This window comes from Setaria viridis, chromosome 8, assembly GCF_005286985.2.
Source record: "Setaria viridis chromosome 8, Setaria_viridis_v4.0, whole genome shotgun sequence".
Classification (NCBI taxonomy): domain Eukaryota; kingdom Viridiplantae; phylum Streptophyta; class Magnoliopsida; order Poales; family Poaceae; genus Setaria; species Setaria viridis.
In genome coordinates this window covers 36732134-36754946 of record NC_048270.2, presented here as the reverse complement: position 1 = coordinate 36754946, position 22813 = coordinate 36732134, and the positions used below count along the sequence as shown (strand labels likewise).

Genomic DNA, 22813 nt, shown 5'->3' with positions numbered 1-22813 from the left:
GGACATTAATTGATTGCTTGCACGGATACTTTCGTTTGCTGAACCTCCAGCACAGATACTAAGGGTTTGTTTGGGAGGGGGCTAAACTTTAGCCTCCTCCTTTTAGCCAAATTTTAGCCCTTCTCATCCACACATCAGGCTAAAATGGAGAGGCTAAACTTTAGGCCCCCATAATCCATTAGCCCCTCCAAGAGGTGCTAAAATGGACTAAAGAGACTAAAAGTGGTCCCCTTATCCAAAATTCCACCCCTTGCCCTCCCATACTCCCTTCTCTCTCCTCCGCCTGGCACGCGCGTTCCCTCACTCCTGTTCTCATCCTGTCTCCCGTTCCTCATCCCTTTTCTCCAGTAGCACGCGGGCCGCTATCTTCTCCCCCACTCCCGTTCCACATCCCGTCTGGATCTCGCACCTCCGCTTCCCTCACCGCGCCCCCTCCGCCGGTGCGCCTCCGCCATCCTCTTCCTTCCCCTAACCGTCGTCGTCCTTTCTTCCCCACCCTGCCGCCTTCCTTGCGTTGCCACCCCGCCTCCGTCCATCCCTCCCCACCATGCGCGGCGGCGTCCTCCCCACCCCACGCCGATCCAGATCCAGAGGCCCCCTCCTCCCCCCCGAAGAGCACCGCGGAGCTACTCGCGCGTGCTCATAAACGGCCACGGCGACGACGCCTTCTCGCAGCTGGATCCACCCTTCCCTGCCAGCGGCATCGACTTTTTCTCTCAAGCGGAGTCGTACCAAGGGCCACGGTCTGGCATGCAGGCCTTGGATCTGAACTCGCAACTCAACGAGTTCCCCGGCATCACCTCGTACTCCGACTTCCTTCGGGGTGATGGCGGCGGAGTTGCTCCAGGGCGCGGCGCTCGCACCCTCAGGCTTCGCGTGCCTCGCAATGGCGGCGGAGGCAGCAGAGGAAGTGGCGGCACGAGAGGTGGCAGCGCAGGGGGTACCAGAGGAGGCAGCACCGGGGGGAGCAAGGTTCGCGTCACCGGGGGAGTAGAGGAGGTGGCGCCAGGGGAAGCAGAGGTGGCGGCGCAATCCGTGGCGGCGGTAGTGGCTCCAGCAGAGGTGGTGGGCGCGCGACTAGGTCCCTGTTAATTGGATCCACGTCTGATGGTGGTGCCAGCGGCGGTGGACGCGGTGGTGTACGTGCCGGTGGGCGTCGTCGTGGTGGAGCCATTGTTGATGAAGAAGGTTTCTTCGACGTTGACGAAGGAAATGCTCTAGATGTTGCTGATGGCGTCGGAGTGATCTTTCCTGGCTCTAAGGTATTGATCTAAACTTGAGATGCAGCTTATATGTGTATGCAATTATGCTGTGTTGATGCTTGAATTGATGGTAGTCAATGTTCTGATTGCTGTGTTGATGCTTCAATTGATGGTAGGCAATGTTCTGATTGCTGTGTTGATGAATTGATGGCAATATACAAAATAGCGGGCTATAGCGAGGCTATAGCGACGCTATAGCGTTTGATGCTAACTGCCACCACAATAGTGTTGTACTAATTAGCAGGCTATAGCGAAGCCATAGCGGTTGAGCACAGCTCTACGCTAAATCTCATAGCCCGCTATTTTGTACATTGATTGATGGTAGGCAATGTGTTGATTGTTGTGTTGATGCTTCAATTGATACTAATCTAAACATGTTATGTGCTGATTGTTGTACTCAATTGATACTCATGCTTCAATTGATACTGAAGGTGGTATGCAATGTTCCAGCAGTACTATGCAATGTTTATGTGTTGATGCTAGTAAGAGTAGCTAAGATGTCTTGTAGACTTTTTTATATCCTTGTGTGTATGCACTAGATTAAAGGTCACAAGGCATCTTGGTCAGAACCAAATACACTTTTGTTCTGTAATTTGTGTGTTGAGCAAATTAGAGAAGGGAATTATCACAAAGCTACCATGTCCGCAAGAGGTTACAAAACAATTGCAGAAAAATATTTCTTAGCAACTGGATTGAAGCATGAAAGGAGGCAGTTCAGGAATAGGCTACATGGATTGAAAACTTTGTACACTTTCTGGAGGGGCTTGCAGAAAGATAGTGGCTTGGGCTGGGCTCCAAATGGTACTGTCACTACTCCAGATTGGTGGTGGGATCATAACACAAAGGTAAGTACCATTTCAATGTTGTCCATTTGTTGCTGCCTTATGGAGTTTCGTAACCTGAACATATACTTGTTTTGCAGGGCTCCAAATCAGAATGTAAAAAATTCAAGTATGGTCCTCCAGAGTATATTGATCAACTAGAGGAGATATTCCATGAGGTTGTAGTAGATGGGTCTACCTCCTTCATACTTGAAGCAGAAGATGAAGAAGAGGAAGAAGGAGATGAAGAACTTGATGGAGATCAGAGGTTCCCTTTTGATTGTGATGACAGCCTAATTAGTACAAATAGCAGGAAGAGGGTTAGTAGTACTAGCACTAGGTCCACCGCCACAAGTCCTGGAAAGAAGTCCAAGAGCCCTATGGTTCAGGTTATGGACAAGCTAGTGAGTAAATGGGTTAAATCTGATGATAGACATCACAAAATATTGAAGAAGAAGGTGGACGAGAAAGCTACCAAGGAGTTGAAGGGAAGAGTAGAGTTGAAGAAGTGTCAAGAATTGGCCTTAGAATGTGGTGCTGCTCCTGATAGTGTTGAGTAGTATGCTTGTCTGACCATTTTTAAAGAGGGATTGCACAGAGAGTTTTTCTGCAATATACCAAGTCCTGAAGCTAGGCTGATTTTCTTAAAAAGATGGTGCGAGGAACACAAGATGTATTAGTTTAGCTATGGTGATCATTGTTGGAGGTGTCGTAATGTTAGTTTTATCATGAACTGAGTTGTTTGCTGCTAAGAACTGTTTGAATGAAATGAATAGTGTGTTGCTGTCTTAGTGATTGATATGTGCTAACCTGATGCTCTAACAATACTAACCGTTGCACTATTTATGATTTAGGAAGCTAATTCTTCAACTGAGTGTTCAAGTGATGATGAGGATAATCATACTAGGGAAGATTTCTCTAGTGAAGATGAAACTATGGAGTTCATAATGCACTGTCATAAGAGGAATCGGAAGTTCGCCAATTTTCTATTAATGTTCGGTATGTACTACAAATCTTCCATACACAAAGCTCCAAGGAGGGTTGCAACTGTGATGGGCATTGAATGGGTAAATGAAACACTGTCAAGTATGACCTCTTGTTATAGCATGTTTAGGATGAGTTGCCCATTATTTCATCAACTCCATGATTTATTGGTTGAGTCATATGGTTTGAGGGCAACTAGAGATATGTCAAAAGTGGAGGCCTTAGGAATGTTCCTATGGATACTTGGTGCACCGCACTCACTTAGGCAAGTTGAGGATCGATTTGTGAGGTCATTGGAAACAATAAGCCGTACGTTTGACAAAGTGTTATACACTATTCTTAAGCTAGAAATAGATAATATTAGGCCAGTCGACCTTGAATTTAAGACGGTGCACAAAAGATTATAAAACCCTCGCTCCATATTTCAACAACTGTATAGGAGCTATAGATGGCACACATGTACTAGTTGCGGTGCCAAGTGATAAGGTGGTTCAATATACAGGGAGACATGAATATACCACACAGAATGTGCTAGCTATTTGTGACTTCGACATGAGATTTATATTTTTTGTTAGTGGATGGCCTGGATCGGTCCATGATATGAGAGTGTTCAGTGATGCCATAAAAAAATACGGTGACAAGTTTCCACATCCTCCTACAGGTACACTAGTTTCTATACAATACAGCTTATATTTGTGCATACATGTTGTCTACTTCATTTACCTAACAAGTTTGTCTTCATTTGTAGGCAAGTTTTACCTAGTTGACTCAGGGTATCCTAACCGTCCCGGTTACCTAGCACCTTATAAGGGTACGAAGTACCATCTACCAGAGTTTCGTAATGGTCCAATGCCCAAAGGTATGAAAGAGCCCTTTAATTAGGCACATTCGTACCTTAGAAATGTTATCGAGAGGTCTTTTGGGGTTTTGAAAATGAAGTGGAGGATACTGTTGGGTATACCAAGTTTTCCAATGCACAAGCAAAGCAAAATTATTGTAGCATGCAAGGCAATTCACAATTTTATTCGAGATAATGGTATTGCCGATAGGGAATTTGATTTGTGCGATCGTGATGAAAATTTTATTCCAATGCTAAGAACATCAAACTGTGGAGGAGATGGGACGAGTACCCAAGGAGGAGACGAAGATAGCAACATGAATGCATTTCGAGATGGAATAGCTCATGCCTTGTACAATAGGTCATAAAAAATTGATCTAAGTGTTGTAATGATAATGTATTTTTAGTTTCATTTCATGGTTGTTGGATATTGTAATAGATATAGTATTTCCTTCTCTGTTTAAATCAAGAGTGAAAGAGAAAGAGAAGAAGAGAGAGAAGAGAATAGAGGAATCGATATGTACAAGAAAGGGAGCTAGCGACCAGTGCATGCATGCGAGCATGGATGGGCCACGGGTGCATAAAAATCTCCGGAGGGACAGCGCGGGAGGAGGAAAGGAGGGGTATTGGAGTCATTTTGCTCATTAGGTGCTAAATTTTAGCCACCCATCCAAACACCCTAGATGCTAAACTTTGGCCCCTTCATTTGAGTGGGCTAAAGTTTAGCCCAAGCCCCCCTCCCAAATAGGTCCTAAGGCTAATCCTAGTGGAGAATTTCATTTCGATATTTTCAAGATAGCCACATATCATCAAGAAGAAAATAAAATTATGTTTAAAACTACCCCTCCAATACATAATTTCATGTTGTTGTTTCATAGACATCACATAATATTTAATTTCATGACGCATTCAGAGTTGGTTTTGGTGCTAAGAGAGTTTCATCGAGATGAAACTTGTTCCTTCTCTCCTCTCTTAAATTTACTGTCATGTCACCATATTAGCTGATGTGGCACTACATTTATTGTGCATGAAACTCTTACGAAGGACACGGCACATCCTTGTAGTGTCGGTGAATAGGCCGGGATAGATGGGCTTTCGACAATAGTGTTATTGTTGGGCCGGCACGGATTGGACGACATGGATGAATGTTTCTACAGCAGTGATAGGCGGATGACAATTTGAGTCACCTATGGAAATGCAGGGGTCTGTTTTGAAAAATCATTTCTGAAGTAGAAAAGGAACATGGCGGATGGTTCCTTCCTTAATCATTTTTTTCTGGTGCATTCACTGTCAATGTCAGGTTTATTTATAGATTTCTTTTATTGCTCCAATACAAAAATAGTTATGGTGCATGCGCGCGCGCGTCTATGTCAATGCTAGAAGATATAAGCACATGGCAGATGCGTGGGCGAAGGAGAGCTTTTGGATTAAGACGTGATTAAAGAACTATCAGAAACAGATCAGTAGATCGGATCTCTGGCATCTTGTGCTAAGTCAATGCAGCCACATCCCACTTGCAACCTAACAGGATTCAAGAACCTAATACTGCACTACTACACACAGCACATCACAGAGCAAGTCAAGCCAAACAAAGCTACCAACAATGACGAAGTGCTAGAGGAGCATCCACCAGTAGAAAAACAACTTTCCATCCTCAACGAAAAGCTTGGTTGTTTTTGGATCCGGGACTAAAGCCGGCTTTAGTCCCGGTTGGTAACACCAACCCGGACTAAAGGTGATCTTTAATAAAAAGCTCGTTCGTGGAGATACCTTTAGTCCAGGTTGGTGTTACAAACCCGGACTAAAGCCTCCGAGGGAGAAAACTATATCAAGAATTGTGACAAATTGGACTGCAGCACGCTTTGAGGAAGACATATTTTAAAAAAAACTATCTGGACTAGAAGAATACCAGCAAATTAATGTAGTATGTCCAAACCGTAGGCGGCAAAGTTGTTTCATTCTACTCTAGGAACCTGGCAATTTCTTGACAGCCAAGGTACATCCAAGCTAGTTAGTGAACAGACACCAATAGTTCCTTGACCTGAACAAAGTGCACTAGCATTACTGTTACATAGCTATACACTAGAAATTCCTCTGTCCCATGGTTGAAATTTCAAAGTCAAGGAATTGTTCGATGTCTGGGGAATTGGTGTCAATTACAGCAAAAATTCCACTACATTGGCCAAGTTTCCCGTATCTAATGTAGAACCAGCTCAAAATTCAGAACTTCCTACATATCGAACGATCCCGGATCCGCATCACTACAATATCGCTGAAAGAAGCAACATCTGTCGCGATCCGTGTGCGCCAGCAAGGAACCCAGCCCCAGATCCAGAAGGGACGAGCCGACATACAAGGTGCGGGTGGCGCGACCTGGGCACGGTGCATTCATGCCGATGCATTTCGGTGTTTCATGAGTACAAAAGTTTAAAAATGTGTTTAGAGGACCAGATTCTTCTCAAAATTTTCCAGATTTTTCTGACAATTATTCTCATTTTTCCAGAGCTAAATCTATTTATTAGAGGGATCTATAATCCTTTTCATGAGCTCCAAGTATTTTATTTGGATTCCTGATGTCCCAATCTCTAGGAATTTTCCTAGAATTTTCGGGATTTTCAGAGTATTTTTCGTGGCTTAAATGAATTATCTAGATTTTCTGGACTTTTATTTACGTCGGAAATTAATTCTAAAAAAGAGAAAACTTCCCTATAGGCCTATAGGGCCGAGCCGTGGGCCTGACCTACCAGCCGCTTAGGCCCACCAGCTGGCCCAGCGAAGGCCCATCTGGGCTAACGACCGCAGCTCCTGTGAGTTGCAGCGCGCCGCCGCCAGGCCTTGCCTTGGCGTGCGTGCCAAGGAATGTCCCGCGCCCCTACAAATAGTTGCGTTACGGGCCTCGCATGCCCTGTTGCTCGCCCACTGCCCTTCCTCGCACGCACAGCACTGCCACCAGGCACCGCCGGAGCAGAGCGCTGCCACTGGCCCCTCTGCCTGATTTCACCGGAGTCGCTTCCCATCGGAGCAAGTCACCGGCGCCACGAGTTTCGCCAGGACAAGCTGCAGCTCCGCCGTATGTCGTCGTCCCCCATCCATGGCTTGAGCGCCGGCATCGGCAAGGAGATCGCGCTGACCGCCGTCGACTGCCGCCAGCCAAATTCTGGCTGAAATCCATCCACCCCACCACTGGTGAGCACCTCCATAAAGTCCCCTCGATCTCCTATTCCAATCCCCGTCCTTGCTGCTGACCCTAGCCGCCAGAGCGCTGAGGATTTTGCCATCCAGCCATCCAGGAGCCCATCTGTCATGGATGCTGAGCTCTGGTGCTTTTGCGCATTGGCCCCTAGAAGCTCTATAAATAGTTAGTATTTCCTTGTGTCTTATTTCATTTTCATCCATGTCCCTGATTAGATTGGATCCGTGAACCAAGTCCAACCTGAGCACTTTAACGGATCTAACCCTATGCTTTGACCTAATGGCGAGCTCTATTCCATGTTGTCTAGGGTTAATCATGACTAGGTCCTTGCAACCTTGTTTAGCTCATAGATTCTACTATGTTTTAGCTTCGTTTCAATAGGTTCTTGTTGTGTTAGATTCATATCAACTTAAATTACGCATTAGAAGCAATGCTGGTTATATTCTCTATTTTGTAATTTATTCAAAATATTAACATGATCAAATACTTATATATTTGCTTTTCTAATTAAAATCTAATTAGAGTCCAACCCCGCGTTTTCATAACTATTGTAAATTTGGTTAATTCTTATTTAAACAACTCTTCCAATTAAAAGCTAATTAGAGATATACCTTAGCTTTTTATAAATTAAACTTAATTTGATTAATGTTTATTTATTTGTTTTATGAATAAAAGCTACATAGGTTGTATCTCAATTTTTCTTTAATAAATATTAATTTGACTAATATGAATATAAATGTGTTTTTAATTATATTTGGTTAGTTCAACCTGAATCATAAAGCTATGCGCTTAGATGTTTACATATACCTTATTTTCAAATTAAATGTTTAATTTGCATAAATTGTACTTGAATGTTTGTAAATAAAATTTGACTAAGTTCTACATCATCTTTTCATATATAAATATAACTTGCTAAGGATGTTTCTCTAAAATATCTTTACATTGTTTTCTTTATTAAAATATATGAAGCACGTAAGCTTTTCTCCTTCTTTTATAATTCAAATCTCTCGATAGCTTTGTCTTTTCAACCATAGTTTCGTTCCCAGCGTTTCTTTCATTCGCGTGACCTTAGATTCGAGCCTTATCTTTTAGTGCGCTCTTTTAAACCTTTCCTATGATTGATGTATTGTTCTTAGTTGGGATTGCTATTTTTTTATATGCTTGTGCCGATGATTGTTGCGAGTAAAAGGAATGTCGTTGAGAGCTTTTAAGAACAAGAGCTGAAGATAATCTGAGCAGGTATATCTTTGAAGAAAGGCTGGTGTCCCTAGCCATCCTTCTATCTATGCTTATTTACAAGAATACCTTGTATTAATTAGAACATGGAGAACCACCTAGGAAAACAGTACAACTACAAGAACTATATAGCTCTAGTCTTGGCTAATTAGAGACTCTAGTTTGAAGTGGTCTTACCGAAAGGGCAAGAGGGGCGGCAGCAGATGGGGTATAACCTAGCCCTTAGACTGATTTGCTCTATGGTAGCTTCATAGTCCTGAGAGAGGTTTATGCTCTACTACGATCCGAAAACCTTAGTGGGCTACTTCGGAATCTTTGTAAAGGCCTTGTAGCGTCCCTATGCAGTCACACCTCAGTAGTGTGATGAGTGCCTGATCAGCACAGCATGGTTGGATCTAAAGTTCTTCTAAACTTTTACGCAACTTGTGGGTAAATATGTACAACCTCTGCAGAGTGTAAAACTAATATATCAGTCGTGCTCATGGTTAAGAGCGGCCTTGATCCTCACATGATAATTGAACTTGAAGATGGACTTAAATCGTTATTCTGGTTATTTCTCGTGGCCTTGCTAAGTACCAACCATAAGTGTACTCACCCTTTCTTATTGCTGCTTAGAAGAATAAGGTGTGTGAAGTTTTCTGAAGAGATGTTGAGTTCTAGGCGTACGCAGCCCCTAGTCAATTGCCTGTGAAGTTTGGAGCCTCCGTTTCCAAGATTGAGCTACATATCTCTGATAGACTCGTAAATCATAAATTTATATTCCTTTACGTGATACTGTTACTGTTATTCACTGATGATGTCACTATATGTATGAAACTAGATCCGGGCATACCTATATGTAGCACTTGGTTTTGTTTTAAAACCGGGTATGACACAAGCCATCGACTAGGATTACCATTTCTATAACTCTAGTGGCTAGCACAACTTTTGCGAATAGTTCTGTTTTCTTCGCAATGTTTTGTTAGGACATGGCAAGGATATAGGGCGCGTTTGGTTGGAGGTATGCGATGGCATTACAAAATTTTGGTCATTGACTATGGCTGAGCTGAGCATGCATGACATTTGGATGTAGGCTCCAATTTGGCTCGTCGTGGCCTGCGTGCCCACATGCAGTTCCATGAAGACACCTTTAGTCCGGTTGGTGTTACTAACCAGAACTAAAGGGCCCCCCATGAGTTACTACAGTAGGATTGCATTCCCTACTCAGTCAAATCTGTTGTGTAGGTGAGATGTTAAGGAAGCTTCGTGCGAGGCTTCAGGTCGTGGTTTCGAATCCCACGCACCGCACACGAGCATATTTCGCGTGAAAAATTGCGTGACTTGTCTTGCGATGTACGCGTGTGGGGGGGCCTCCCGGGAATTTCTATTTTTTTTATGTAAAACCCTTTAGTCCTGGTTGGAAAAAAGACATGGCTTTAGTCCTGGGTGAAAGACTTGGGAGTAAAGGCTGGGACATTTAGTTCCGAATGATTAGTCCCGGTTGGGAAAACTGAGATCTATGAGGTTTCCCAACCAAGACTAATGCTCATTTCTCTACTAGTGGTCCCTGCAACAGTTGCAGCAATTGTCGCAGCTGCCATCTTCTTCCTCTCCGACATGGCTCCGATAGCGGTCATGGCAGACACTGTCGAGCACACCTTTGTTGTAAGCATAATGCTCCTCGATAGTGGTGATGTTTTTCATCATGCATATCTTTAAAAATAAATTTAATATTAATTTGATTAATGTCTATTTGAATGCCTTTTCTGAATGACAATTTAAGTATCTCTCACATAGTTTCCTTTAACTGAAGTCAGACTTTGATATTTGAATACCTCGTAATATTTTTAAACTTGTATGCATCTCAAATTTTTGGTACAACCATTTTTTGAATAATATTAGAAAATATTAAGTTACATTTGCAATTGTTATGAAAAAACACGTTTTTATATTCTCTATTTAGGTGGAAGAAAATAAGACATATGAAAATGATCCAAGAAATGGCAATTAGAATACAAACAAATGCCATTAAATGAAATGTTGTGATTTTAGAAAAATGCAGGAAAAGGAATAATAAAATTTGGAGTTCTTATAAGGAAAAAATACCAATTGAAAATTTTAATTTCGATTAAAAAGGAAAGATGAACTATACCTCTGTTCTTCATTATTGGGGCACCGTACAAAGCAACACGTACAAAAGGTTTTCTTACCAATTATTATCACCACGGGATGTCTGTTGTAGTGGTAAAGTTTGTTGCATTTGCAAACCTGCAACCGTGGTTCGAGCTCCGTTTGCTTCCACAATTTAAACCCCCATCCCAGAGCGGTCCCCCATCCGAGCTCCGCCGGACGAGCAGGTCGTGGCGTTGGTCACGCGCCTCCGCCCGGGCTACACCGCGTCCGACCTTGCCGCGGCCATCTCCACCGAGCCTGACTCGGACCTCGCACGCGCTCTGTCGCTGGGCCAGGCTTTGCTCAGGGTTCCACCACGCGCCCGAATCCTACTTCACGGGGGCCTGTTTGCTCGACCTCCATCTCTTCAATGCCTGCCTCCGCTTCTGTTGTGACCGCCGCAGCCTATTCCCGCTCGCCTTCGACATGTTCAACAACATGCCCGCAATGCCCGCGGTCGCCGGATGCCACCCCGACATCGAGACCTACACGCTCCTCCTCAGCACCGTCGTGCGCTGCCCGCCGGCGTCGATGGTCTACCTCATTGCCGTCCGGTCCCTCTCCCGCCAGTCCGGTCCCTCTCCCGCCAGATGAAGGCGTTTGGCGTTGTCCCGGACACCTTCCTGCTGAAAACATTTAACAGTTCGAGAGCATAAATGATTTTATGACTGACCCTTATTACTAGAAACTAGATGCTGCTTTTACTTTTGTCGTTATAAGATAGTTCGTCTAACATCTCAGGGATACATTGTTCTGAATCGGCCGTGGGTATGTGTTCAGTGGCTCCAGAAGGCAGACATAAAGGAAGAGTAAGTTTACTGTAAGTTTAGTTGATAATCAGTGATGATTCTCCAGACTCAATAGTTCAATTAACTTTATACTATGTGCAGGTATATCTTGATGGCAGAGCCTGATCATATTATTGTCAAGCCTATCCCAAACTTGTCAAGGGATGGCCGCGCAGCAGCTTTCCCTTTCCTCTATATTGAGCTGGAGAAAAATGAGAAAGTGTTGCGTAAGTTCTTCCCTGTGATAATTGAGAAGGTGAGATTTCCGTAACTAATAGTTTCTCCCTGATTTACTAGGAATCTCTTGCAAGGATTGCACATACATGGTGAATCTCTTGCAAGGATTGCACATACATGGGTGAATCTTTCAATTGCAATGAAAAAAGATCCTGATGCAGATAAAACTTTTGGTTGGGTTCTTGAAATGTAACGTCCTGCCAAATAATTTCTTTTTCCTTAGGTTGTTTAAACTTCGATCTGGACTTTTAGGGTGTGTTTTCTTTGGAGACGAGATGGGATAGGTTGGTCTGTCCCAGTTTTTTTGGATGGAATCGTCCCACTGCCACCGAATTGGAGCTTGCCTCGGCCCAATCGAGCACCAGTGCCGCCGAATCGGGCCCCGCTGCCGCCGAATCGGAGCTCCCCGCAACCGAATCGGGCGTCGCCTCCGCTGAATCATGCCTCGCCACCGCCGGATCAGTCACTGCACCGGATCAGGGGTCGGAGCAGGCGCCACGCTGCTACTGCTCGGCTCGTCAGGACCGAGTCCGCCACCATTCGCTGGGGCTGCGATGCTGCTCGGCTCGTCGGGGTGGAGGTCAGGGCCAAGGCTGTGCTGCTGCTCCACTCACGCCAGGCTCTCCGCTCGTCGATGCGCTGCTGTTTGGATTTGACAGAGGAGCAAGCTGCTTGCTTGACCGGTGAAGAGTTGAGCAAGAGAGAGAAAGGGGCAGGCTGTTGGTTTGCTTATTGCGTGAAGAAATCATAGGGGGAAATAGAAGGGCCGGCGGCGGTGGATAAAGTGAAGAGGGGATAGAAGGAAAGAAATAAAGGGAGACTGACACATGGGTACCAATCACAAGGGTATAATATATTTTTCACAATAAAATCATCTATTTCTAGAGTTGGATCTATGCTTTAGCCAAGCATGTAGACAACTCTATAATTTTTCTGGAGTTCGTAGGGTGGAGTTGAAGTGGAGTGCTGCCAAACATCCCTAATTAATCATTTAAAAGGTAGTAATAGTCCATCCAAATAAGGTTTAACCTAAGCCACTGTACCTACAACGGGATGTGCATGATGGATAAGTTTGAGCACGCCATCTCCTATTTGATGAAATACTACGGTGCATGTGAAAAGATATTACATGGCCAGAAGGACTAAAGAACGTCGGTGGCCATCAGAGACTAATTTAATTCTCTTGCTTGAATAATTTTTTTAATTTAATAGGTATTTGAGTTCAAGAAAATAATTAAGTCAAAATTCTTTCGGTTTTCTTTTAAATGTGTAGACATCCAATAGGTGGAATAAAAATTTAGTGATGGAAATAAAAAATATTATTAGTTTGAAAAACACAATTGATCTTTTTACCATAGCAACACATGAGCATTTTGCAGTACTGAATAAAATCACAAATGGAGGCATAGCTCGGTGCTAAGGAGTGCTTTGCTATGGTTATAAGTCTTGGTTTCGAACCCTGTCCGCTTTGGTTAAATTCTAGTAGGAGTCCGCGGCCGGTGACATGGAGCTGGCGGCGGTGGCCTTGTGGTCGCCACGCGAGCAACACAGCAAGAGAAATGTAAGGAAAACAATAAATAGCAGGATAATGAAAAAAAAACAACAAGTAGCTCAATTGGTAAGTCTAATGCTTCGTAGTAGGGAGGTTCCAGGTTTGATTCTTGGCCTCCGCAACGTGACGTTCTCCGCAGTGTGGGAGCCTCTGGCTGTTCAAAAAATTCTTTATTTTTTGAGCTACCGATGGTTAATACCAACAGGTATACTAATAGGTACCCTTTAGTACCGGTTATTTTACTCGGTACTAAAGGAGGCTTGTACAGAGTACATATCACCTAGTACTAAAAAGCTCCTCGTGTCTTTAGTACCGGATCGTAATTAATACCACCTGGTTATTTGACCCGGTGCTAAAGGAATGTAGCAGTACCGGTTGTACAACCGTTATTAATGGAGGATTTGGCACCGGTACTAAAAGTGGCATCCCCGGTGGTGCTACTCCAAGATTCCTCAGTGGTGGTACTCCAAGATGCTAGATTCAAGATCGATCAAATAAATTATTGTGTAAAATACATTCATAAAGAACCGACCGAGGGCATCTTTGTTTAAATAAGTCTACGGGCGTGCTCCTGACACTAATTAGGTCACTACAATTGCTTAATGCCAAATTATTAAACATCAAATTGTACTGGTGATCGGATCTGGTCAGACAGAAGTAAACTGTTATTTCCAAAAAGAATTTCTAGCGAATAAAATGACAGAATTGCCGGTTGGTAAACTGGCATGCAATTAAATGATGTGTCATCAACTTCAACTCTGACAACTATCACGTAGTCATGTAGCATGTGAGACAATTATTATCTTATTCTTAGTATAAAGCACCTGCCTTGGTGGCTTTAATACCGGGTGATAATTAATACCTCCCAGTACTAAAGGAGATGTAGTAATATCGATTGTGCAATCGGTACTGAACGAAGTTTGGCACCGGTACCAAAAGCGGAATTCTGGGTGGTGGTACTCCAAGATTCCCCAGTGGTGGTACTCCAACATGCTAGATTCAAGATCGATCAAATAAATTACTATCTTATTCTTGGTATAAAACACCTACCAACGGCTCGGCAACAAATGGCCAGACTACTTCCCTAGCATTGCAAGATTGATACCTTCTTATCTTTCCATTGTACGATTTTTCTGGATGGACGGCTCTTATTGTTTCCAATCATCGTAAAAATCCTCAGGTACATCACCGATAAAACTATTTGGTTAAAGTTACAGACTATGAAGTGGCTGAGTATCCACGGCTCAACCATCAGCTGGGGCCATGGGTCGAGCACACACATTCATTGTAAGCATGATGCTCTCCCGTTTCTTGTTTGATCCCCACCATTGATCTCCTCTTCGTATTCACCTTTGCGAATTCGACGTATACGGTGAAAACTTACATTTGCACACACTAGATTCGATGGAACATATAAATATGTAGGTGAACCAGATGAACATGAAGCGCTTGTGCGAGGAGATCCTGGTCACCATGGTGAATGGGCTGGGATAACATGGAGTGTCGAAGGCGTCACCTGGGCGAGAGCCTCACAACTCACTACTAGAAAACAGACCACTCATCCCTAGCTTTAGTACCGGTTGCATTTGGAACCGGTACTAATATTAGTATTAGTACCGGTTCCAATGGATACTGCCTGGAGCGTGCCACGAAGACCCCTTTAATACTGGTTCGGGGCAACAACCGGTACTAATGCCCCACCCACCCTCTGCAAACAATCAGTACTAAAGGGGCACCCTCTATTACCAGTTGCTTCCACCAACCGATACTAGTGTGGCACCCCCCTCTAGTACCGGTTTGAGGCACCAATCGGTACTAGAGGGCATACCTTTAGTACTGGTTGGTGACCCCAACCGGTAGTAATTTCCTTTCTATAAATACCCTCTTTCTTCCTTCAGCCCGAGCCAGATCCTCCAGCTCGAGCTTCACCCTGTCCATGGTGCCATAGAGGGAGGTTTTGCTGGATTTGTGACCATTTCTTGAGGATTTCACTCATTCAAGTGTTCTAAAGGCTAGAAACTTCATCCTCCGTTGATACCTGGATAGTAATTAAACTTTAAAAATCAATCCATGTGTATATACTTAGAAAAATTAGACTAAGTATTTCAATTCATTTTTCTTATAGTTCAAAGACCAATCCATTTGTAATATTTTGTAGATGGATCGGCAATGGATGTACAACGCAAACAAACGTTCCATGGAGCACATTAATGGCTTGCATTGTTTTCTCGATCAGGCAGAATCCAACAAACTGCTGTCTGGTTTCATTTGTTGTCCATGCAGAAATTGCAAAAATGAGAAGGATTACTCATCCAGCAAGACTATTCACGCCCACATATACAGTTCTGGATTCATGGAAAACTATTTGGTTGGGACCAAGCACGGGGAAAGAGGAGTTATTATGGATGATGATGAAGAAGAAGAAGATGACAACATTCTTGACTGGAATTAAGGAAGTGCCTTTGTAGATGCTCTAATGGGCGAGGCTGAAAAAGAGATGGGCGAGGTCGAAGGTCCTCTCAATGAGCTAGGTCACGTGTTGCGAGATGCAAAGGAAGGCTGCGAGAATGTGAATCAGTCAAAACTGTTCGATCATATGTTAGATGATCATAATAAATTGTTGTACCTAGATTGCAAACAAGGGCAGAAAAGTTGGGTACCACACTGGAAATGCTGCAATGGAAGGCAAGAAATGGAGTTTCTGACAAGGGTGTTGATGAGTTAAAGAAAATCATAAAGAACGTGCTTCTCGAGGGGAACGAATTGCCGTCGCCAACGTACGAAGGAAAAAAAGTTGTCTGCCCTCTGGGCTTGGAGGTACAAATGATACATGCATATCCTAATGACTTTATCCTCTATCGGTGCAAGGAATACGAGAAATTGGAGGCTTATCCTATATGCAAAGTGCTGCATTAAAGATCAGGCGAGATGACCCTGGTGATGTTGAAGGGGAGGCCACCAAGAAGAAAGTTCCTGCGAAGGTAATGTGGTATTTCCCTGTAGTACCCTGGTTGAAGCGCTTGTTCAGGAACAGGGCACATGCAAAGTTGATGCGTTGGCACAAAGAAGAATGTAAGAAAGATCAAATGATCAGACACCCCGCTGATGGGTCCCAGTGGAGAAGAGTTGATAGAGAATTTCCTGAGTTTGAAAAGGATGCAAAGAACATACGATTTGGTTTAAGTACGGATGGATTCAATCCATTCGGAGAGTTCAATAGTTGTCATAGCACTTGGCTGTGACCTTATGTATATTCAACCTTCCGGCATGGTTGTGCATGAAGCGGAAGTTCATTATGATGCCGATAATTATTCAAGGCCCAAAAAAACCTGACAACGACATTGATGTTTACCTAAGGCCGTTTATTGATGAACTTCTACTGTTATGGAACGAAGAAGGTGTACATGTGTGGGACGAGGACAAAAAGGAGACATTTAATCTATGAGCATTGTTGTTCGTAACCATCAATGATTACCCGCGCTTGGTAATCTGTCCGGACAGTCAAACAAGGGATTCCGAGCCTGCACGCACTGTTTAGATGATACTTGCAGCATGTATTTGAAGCACTACAAAAAGATCAGATGATCAGCCAAAGTGCCACATTGTTCTTCCAAGGAAAAGAAAAATCATTGGAGTTGAGGACAAGACTGACATTTTAGAAGATTATGATTAGTTCGATGATCTTCCTCTATTTTCAGTTGAGGTTGACCCAAGCATCCTATTAGCCAAAGAGGACGCTCCATACTTACGCCACGATCAAAACCAAGGGACATTTGTCAAGAGGAGGGTTATTAACATTCCATTAGATGATAATGCGTAATGTATTTGAACAATTATCAACAAAAGGTATTAATGTAATTATGAATGATTAGTGATTAGATCTTGTTTTTCCAAATACAATTCTCATGTATTGTTTAACTATCTTGTCTGGCTAAAATATTGTTTAACTAATTTTTGCATGGTTAAAATATTAAATATTTCAATTTTTTAAGCACCATTAAAAATTAAACAATAAATTTACGTACAATTAAACAACAACATGATTAAGTCATGGTAAACATGCTAAGAACACTAGAGGCACTATTCTTCTAAATTTTTGCATGGTCAAAAAATCTTTTTTCTCGAATTTTAAAGGTAATATAAGTATTATGACCATTATAACCTATTACTAAGTTAAAAATAATAACTTTACCATCTTTGATATTTGACCGCATCAGACATTTTTATAGTTTATATCTAATAAACATGAAGCTACCAAATTATTGTTACAATTTTTATGAATGTTATTTAATCTACTATGCAATAAATTAATATAATAGCAATTGTAAAAGAAAGAAAAAATAAAAAGATGGCAGGGGAACTAAAACAGGGGCATGCAACCCCTCTAGTACCGGTGCATAACAACAACAGCTATTGGAGGGGTATTTTCATTTCACGCGCAGGGAATGTGGTACTAGAGGCCTCCCTAGTACCGGTTGTAGTTTGCACCCGGTATTAGAGGCCCTCTGTTACCGGGTGTAAACTACAACTGGTACTAGAGTGCGGGTGTTAAGCAGCACTGCAGGCTTCTTCCTTCACAACACTTAGCCATTTCACCCTCGCACGTCGATCCGCCTCCCTCATCGATCCACAGCCGCCGGCCCTCGTCGATTCGCCACCCCCGGCCCCATCACCATTCCTGCCGCCGTCGGCGTCACCGCCATTTGCCCCCGGCCCCGTTGTCACCTTCTTGCGTCGTCGCCGCCCTCGGCCTCCATCGCGGCGCCCGGCCCCTTCATGGGCCCCCAACCCCATCATCGCCTTACGGCCCGTCGCCACTGCCCCCTGCCTTCGTTGCACCTAGCCTCCGTCACCCCCGGCCTCACTCGCGCCCGGCCCCTTTGCTGCGCCGCCAGATCTTCCCCGTCGCCTCCGCCCACCGTCGACCACGCGCCTCTACCTCCGTCATTCCCAGTCGGCCTGCCCCATCACCCCGGTGCCATCGCCGCCCACCTTTGTCGCCTCCAACGTGCCAACCATGCCGCGTCGTCCTTATTGCGCCCCTGACTCGTGGTGTCATCTTCATGCTGATGTAAGCTCGCGGCTGCCATGACGTCATTAAGATTTTTATCTAAAATTGTTGGAAATTATCTAAAATTGTAGAAACTTATATAAAAATTGCAAGAAATTTGTATAAGTGTTTGAAATTAGGGAATAGCTAGAAACAAAGAGAGCACGAGGCAAGTGTGGTAAAAAAGAATTATCTTTGGAGATTGTACAAGAGAGAAATTAAGATATAAAATCATGAGAGTCTCAGATCGGCATCGTGTTCTTGGTCAAGGCAGCCACTTGCCGTTCGGGTAAAAACTCAGCCACATGCCCATAAAAATGGCAGCCACTTGCCCTTAAGAAAAAAAGGCAGCCTCGTGCTACACGTTCAGATCGCTTAGTTGCTCAAGATCGTCATATATATACTGATACCTAGAAGTACACTGCGGATCGGAGCAAAATTAAACCGGACAAAGCTGCAAACTGCGAAAAGCGCAAGCGTCCATCCCTATGGCGGCCACCGCTGCCATCATCTTCTTCCTCTCCGCCATGGCCCTCTCTGTCCGCGCAGCTGTTGTCGAGCACACCTTCGTTGTAAATAAGCATCATGCTCTTCCCTGTTTTTTATCTATATATCAGTTTGAACAATGCAACGATGATGTATGTATCCCTATGCAAGCTTGATTTGTTTGAACATGCAAATGTAGGTGAGCCAGGTGAATATGACACACTTGTGCAAGGAGACGCTTGTCACCGTGGTGAATGGGCAGCTCCCAGGACCTGCAATAGAGGTGACGGAAGGAGACTCGGTGGCCGTTCTTCTTGTTAACAAGTCACCCTACAATATAACAATCCATTGGTATTTAATCTTAAGCACCTGATTAACTGATTCCATTATTTTCAAGTACTTGATGATCGGACAAAACAAGTTTGTTATTCAATTCTGTTTTCGCTATTCACTAATAGAGAATTCACCTTCCATCCGTCCCATTTTGTCCCGATTTAAAGTTGGCCCGGGACAAAAGGTTCACCAACCGGGACTAAAGCTCGGTCACTGGTGGGGGGCTCACCAACTAGGTCCTTTTATCCCGGTTGCAAAGGCTAGTGGAAAAAAAAGACCCTGAGAGGCCTTTTATCCCGGTTTGAAATACCAACCGGGATAAAAGACCCTCCCCTTTTATCCCGGTTGGTAACACCAACAAGAATAAAAGGGTCGCGAGCCTTTTATCCCGGTTTGTAATACCAACCGGGATAAAAGGGGGTCTTTTATCCCGGTTGGTATTTCCAACCGGGATAAAAGGGTCCCCCACGAGTTAATACAAAAGGATTGCATCCCCGATATAGTCAGATGTGCAGTGTAGGTGGGATGGCAAGGAAGCTACGCACAAGGCTGGAGGTCGTGGGTTCGAATCCCATGTAGCGCGCACGCGCATATTTCGCGTGAAAAATCCCGTGACTTGTGACTTGCGCGTGTGGGGGGCCTCCTGGGAGCCTGGGATTTCGTTTTTTTTTTGCAGCGCCTGCCATGGCGACCAATTTTATCCCTCTACCAGTGATTCTAGAATATATATTTTTTGTTGTCTGGCGTAGGCATGGAGTGAAGCAATGGCTGAATTGTTGGGCTGATGGGGTGCCAATGGTCACGCAACGCCCCATCCTGCCCAACCACAACTTCACCTACCGATTCACCGTCGTCGGTCAAGAAGGCACCCTCTGGTGGCATGCTCACGTTCCATTCCTCCGGGCAACCCTGCACGGTGCTCTCATCATCCGGCCGAGACATGGGGCCGTCTCCTATCCATTTCCAAAGCCTGATATGGAGGTTCCCATCATTATAGGTTTGTGAAATTATTCATCTTTACATTGTCAAGCTTAGGTCCGTTCGAACATATAAAAATGTACTGTTCCTACCCGAATCGAAATGTTTTGGCACCAGTTTCTGATCCTGATGATGTGGCAGGGGACTGGTGGCAGCTGGACCTTCCACAGGTGTATCGGAGCATGAAGAATGATTCCTTTGATTTCTTCGCTAGTGGTTCCACAATCAATGGCAAGCTTGGAGATCTTTTCAATTGCTCCGGTAAGCAAATTACAGAATATGCATGTCTGTGTCGACGACATGTTGCTTTATTCTTTCTGTACAAATAAAGTGCGTGTTTCAACTTCCAATTCAACTCTGAAGGTGTGCCGGAAGTTGGCTACGTGCTGGACGTTGTGCCTGGCAAGACCTACCTGCTACGAGTAATCAACGCCGGTCTCTTCTCAGAGTTCTACCTAAAGATAGCTGCGCACAAATTCACAGTGGTCGCTGCCGATGCCAACTATGTCAGCCCCTACACCACGGATGTCATCGCGATCGCGCCTGGCGAGACGGTGGACGCACTGGTTGTTGCCAATGCAACCCCGGGCAGGTACTACATGGTTGCCCTGCCCAACCAGGCGCCACTGCCGGACACCCAGACCCCAGAATTCACTACTAGAGGGATGGTGCAGTACAGAGTCAACCACAGCTCCATGACCAATGGTGCAGCTGCACTAAGGTCAAGACGTGGCGCAAAAGAAGAAGAAAATGATGAAGGTCCATCAGGTGATGTGGCATTAGCTCCTCAGATGCCTGACAAACATGACACCGTTACATCATTCTACTTCCACAGCAACTTGACGAGCCTGTATCACCTGACGGTTCCTCAGCAAGTGGACGAGAACCTGTTCCTAGTGCTTGGCCTCGGCTCAGCCTGTAGGAATGGCCAGCAGTCCTGTAACATTCGTGGTAAAAATGATGACAGTATCACTGTCGCAACCATGAACAGCGTCTCCTTCCAGCACCCCACGGCGAATCTGCCACTACTAGAAGCGCACTATTACCACTCCGGTCTCATAGATGTAGTGCAAGAACTTCCAGATAGGCCACCGAGGGCGTTCAACTTCACTGACAAAGCCTTGATTCCATTTGGACCAAAGGAGTCGCGGCTAGAGCCGTCGTCCAAGGCCACAGCGATGCGGCGGTTCCAGCACGGAGCCGTGGTGGACATCGTGTTCCAGAGCTCGGCGATTCTGCAGGGGGACTCCAACCCAATGCATCTACATGGTCACGACATGTTCCTGCTTGCCGAGGGGCTTGGTAACTACAACGCAGCGAAAGACGTAGAGAGGTACAACCTGGTGAACCCACCAGTGAAGAATACCGTTCTCGTCCCAAATCTTGGATGGGCTGCCGTACGATTTGTTGCAAACAATCCAGGTGCGCAAAAGATTTGTTTTTTCCCCACTGTATTCGCTATGAAAACTTCAAATTCAGTGGAAACATGGAGAACACGTTTTCATTTAGACTTTGCATCATTTCAAAATAATCTTTGTGAAGTTTTGACAAGGTTAGCATCTTTGATACGAATTTTTGTTTAGTCTATCTTTTCTTTTCCAACAATGGATTTCATGAACACAGTTACATTGTTAGGTACTCCCTACAAACAAAATACATTAGGCTTCGAGTTGTTTGCATTGACTAGGAAAGCCAAGCACATGATCTTATAATTTGTTTAGAAGAGGCCAAACAAAATACTATATTTTCTACCTTATTCGTTGGATGCAATAGTATGTCCGGTGAGTTCTAATGCTTTATCTTATATGCTGTAATTACAGGGGTATGGTTCGTGCATTGCCACTACGAGTTTCATTTGGCGATGGGTATGGCGGCAGTGTTTCTTGTAGAGGATGGCCCAACTGTTGACACATCTCTTCCTCCACCACCTTCAAATTTTCAAACGTATCGTGACCGTGACGAGAATCTCCTGCCAGATGAATTGTGCCTCCAAACAAAGAAATCTGAAGCCCCAATGGAGTCTACAAGATAACCTCAACATCAAGATTCCGAATAAACTACCAGGGTGGCCCACAATTTTTTTCCTAGTATCAAGACTCAATTATGCATATGCTTGTGTCATTCTGAGACGGTGTCAGTAGTCCACCAGGGGTAATACCTGTGGTGGTAGATTGTTTAGAAGGGTTCACCGGATATGGACTTCAATAGTATCATAGAGATGTAAGATTTTAAGGCATTGAGCGGAGCTCACAGATGGGGCCTGGATTTAGGAAGGGTAAAATTGTATTTTTCCAACCACACATAACGGTACATCAATGAAAAGATGTATGGAATGATGTTGAGGATATAAATCAAAATTTCAATGGGGCATTGAAGGGATTTCTCAAAATTTTGTGGCATGCAAGGAAGTCGTCCAAGTTTCTATGGCACTAAGAGAATTGATTCATTATTTTTTGATGCATTGTGCTTGTGAATTGTATCCTCGCTATGATATATATATATATAGACACATACACATTTGATTATTGTAATATTAATTATTGTGTAGTCGAATTTGTGCCTTGATTTCAATTCAAATCCATATAAATGAAAATGAATATCTCCTCCGGTCTGTAATAGTATGCACCGGCGGCTGAAAGGGGTTCTCAATGCCGGTTCAAGACACAACCGCTGATATCAAGTATACAAATGCGAATCCGGATTCAAACTATTCGTTTTGTATTCAAATTCGATAATATTCGTATTCGAATTAAAATGTGGTAAATAGTGCTATCCGAATTCGATTCCATACGTATCCGATCCAAATCCATCCCTAGGTATGTGGTGACCAGCGTAGCGAGGAGGTGGCTGTGGGCTGGGTGGAGGAACTTCGAGGTGGCGCGACCTCTCAGGCAGGGTGGGGAA

At 44.2% G+C, this 22813-nt stretch overlaps 1 protein-coding gene across 1 annotated transcript; it reads left to right on the top strand.

Annotated features, from left to right (window-relative positions):
• Window positions 1-18524: 18524 nt before the first annotated feature.
• LOC117867041 (laccase-15) lies at window positions 18525-22298 on the top strand. Its single transcript, XM_034751358.2, has 6 exons — window positions 18525-18684; window positions 18798-18949; window positions 19681-19928; window positions 20051-20170; window positions 20273-21331; window positions 21730-22298. The coding sequence occupies exons 1-6, from the start codon at window positions 18601-18603 to the stop codon at window positions 21939-21941; spliced, it is 1875 nt and encodes a 624-aa protein (XP_034607249.1). The 5' UTR covers window positions 18525-18600; the 3' UTR covers window positions 21942-22298.
• Window positions 22299-22813: the final 515 nt, after the last annotated feature.

Excerpts from the sequence above, each read along its gene's own strand:
- LOC117867041 (XM_034751358.2), top strand. The coding sequence starts at position 18,601 with ATGGCGGCCACCGCTGCCATCATCTTCTTCCTCTCCGCCATGGCCCTC. Across the intron at positions 18,950-19,680 it reads TACAATATAACAATCCATTG|GCATGGAGTGAAGCAATGGC; the intron begins GTATTTAATCTT and ends TGTCTGGCGTAG. Across the intron at positions 19,929-20,050 it reads GGAGGTTCCCATCATTATAG|GGGACTGGTGGCAGCTGGAC; the intron begins GTTTGTGAAATT and ends ATGATGTGGCAG.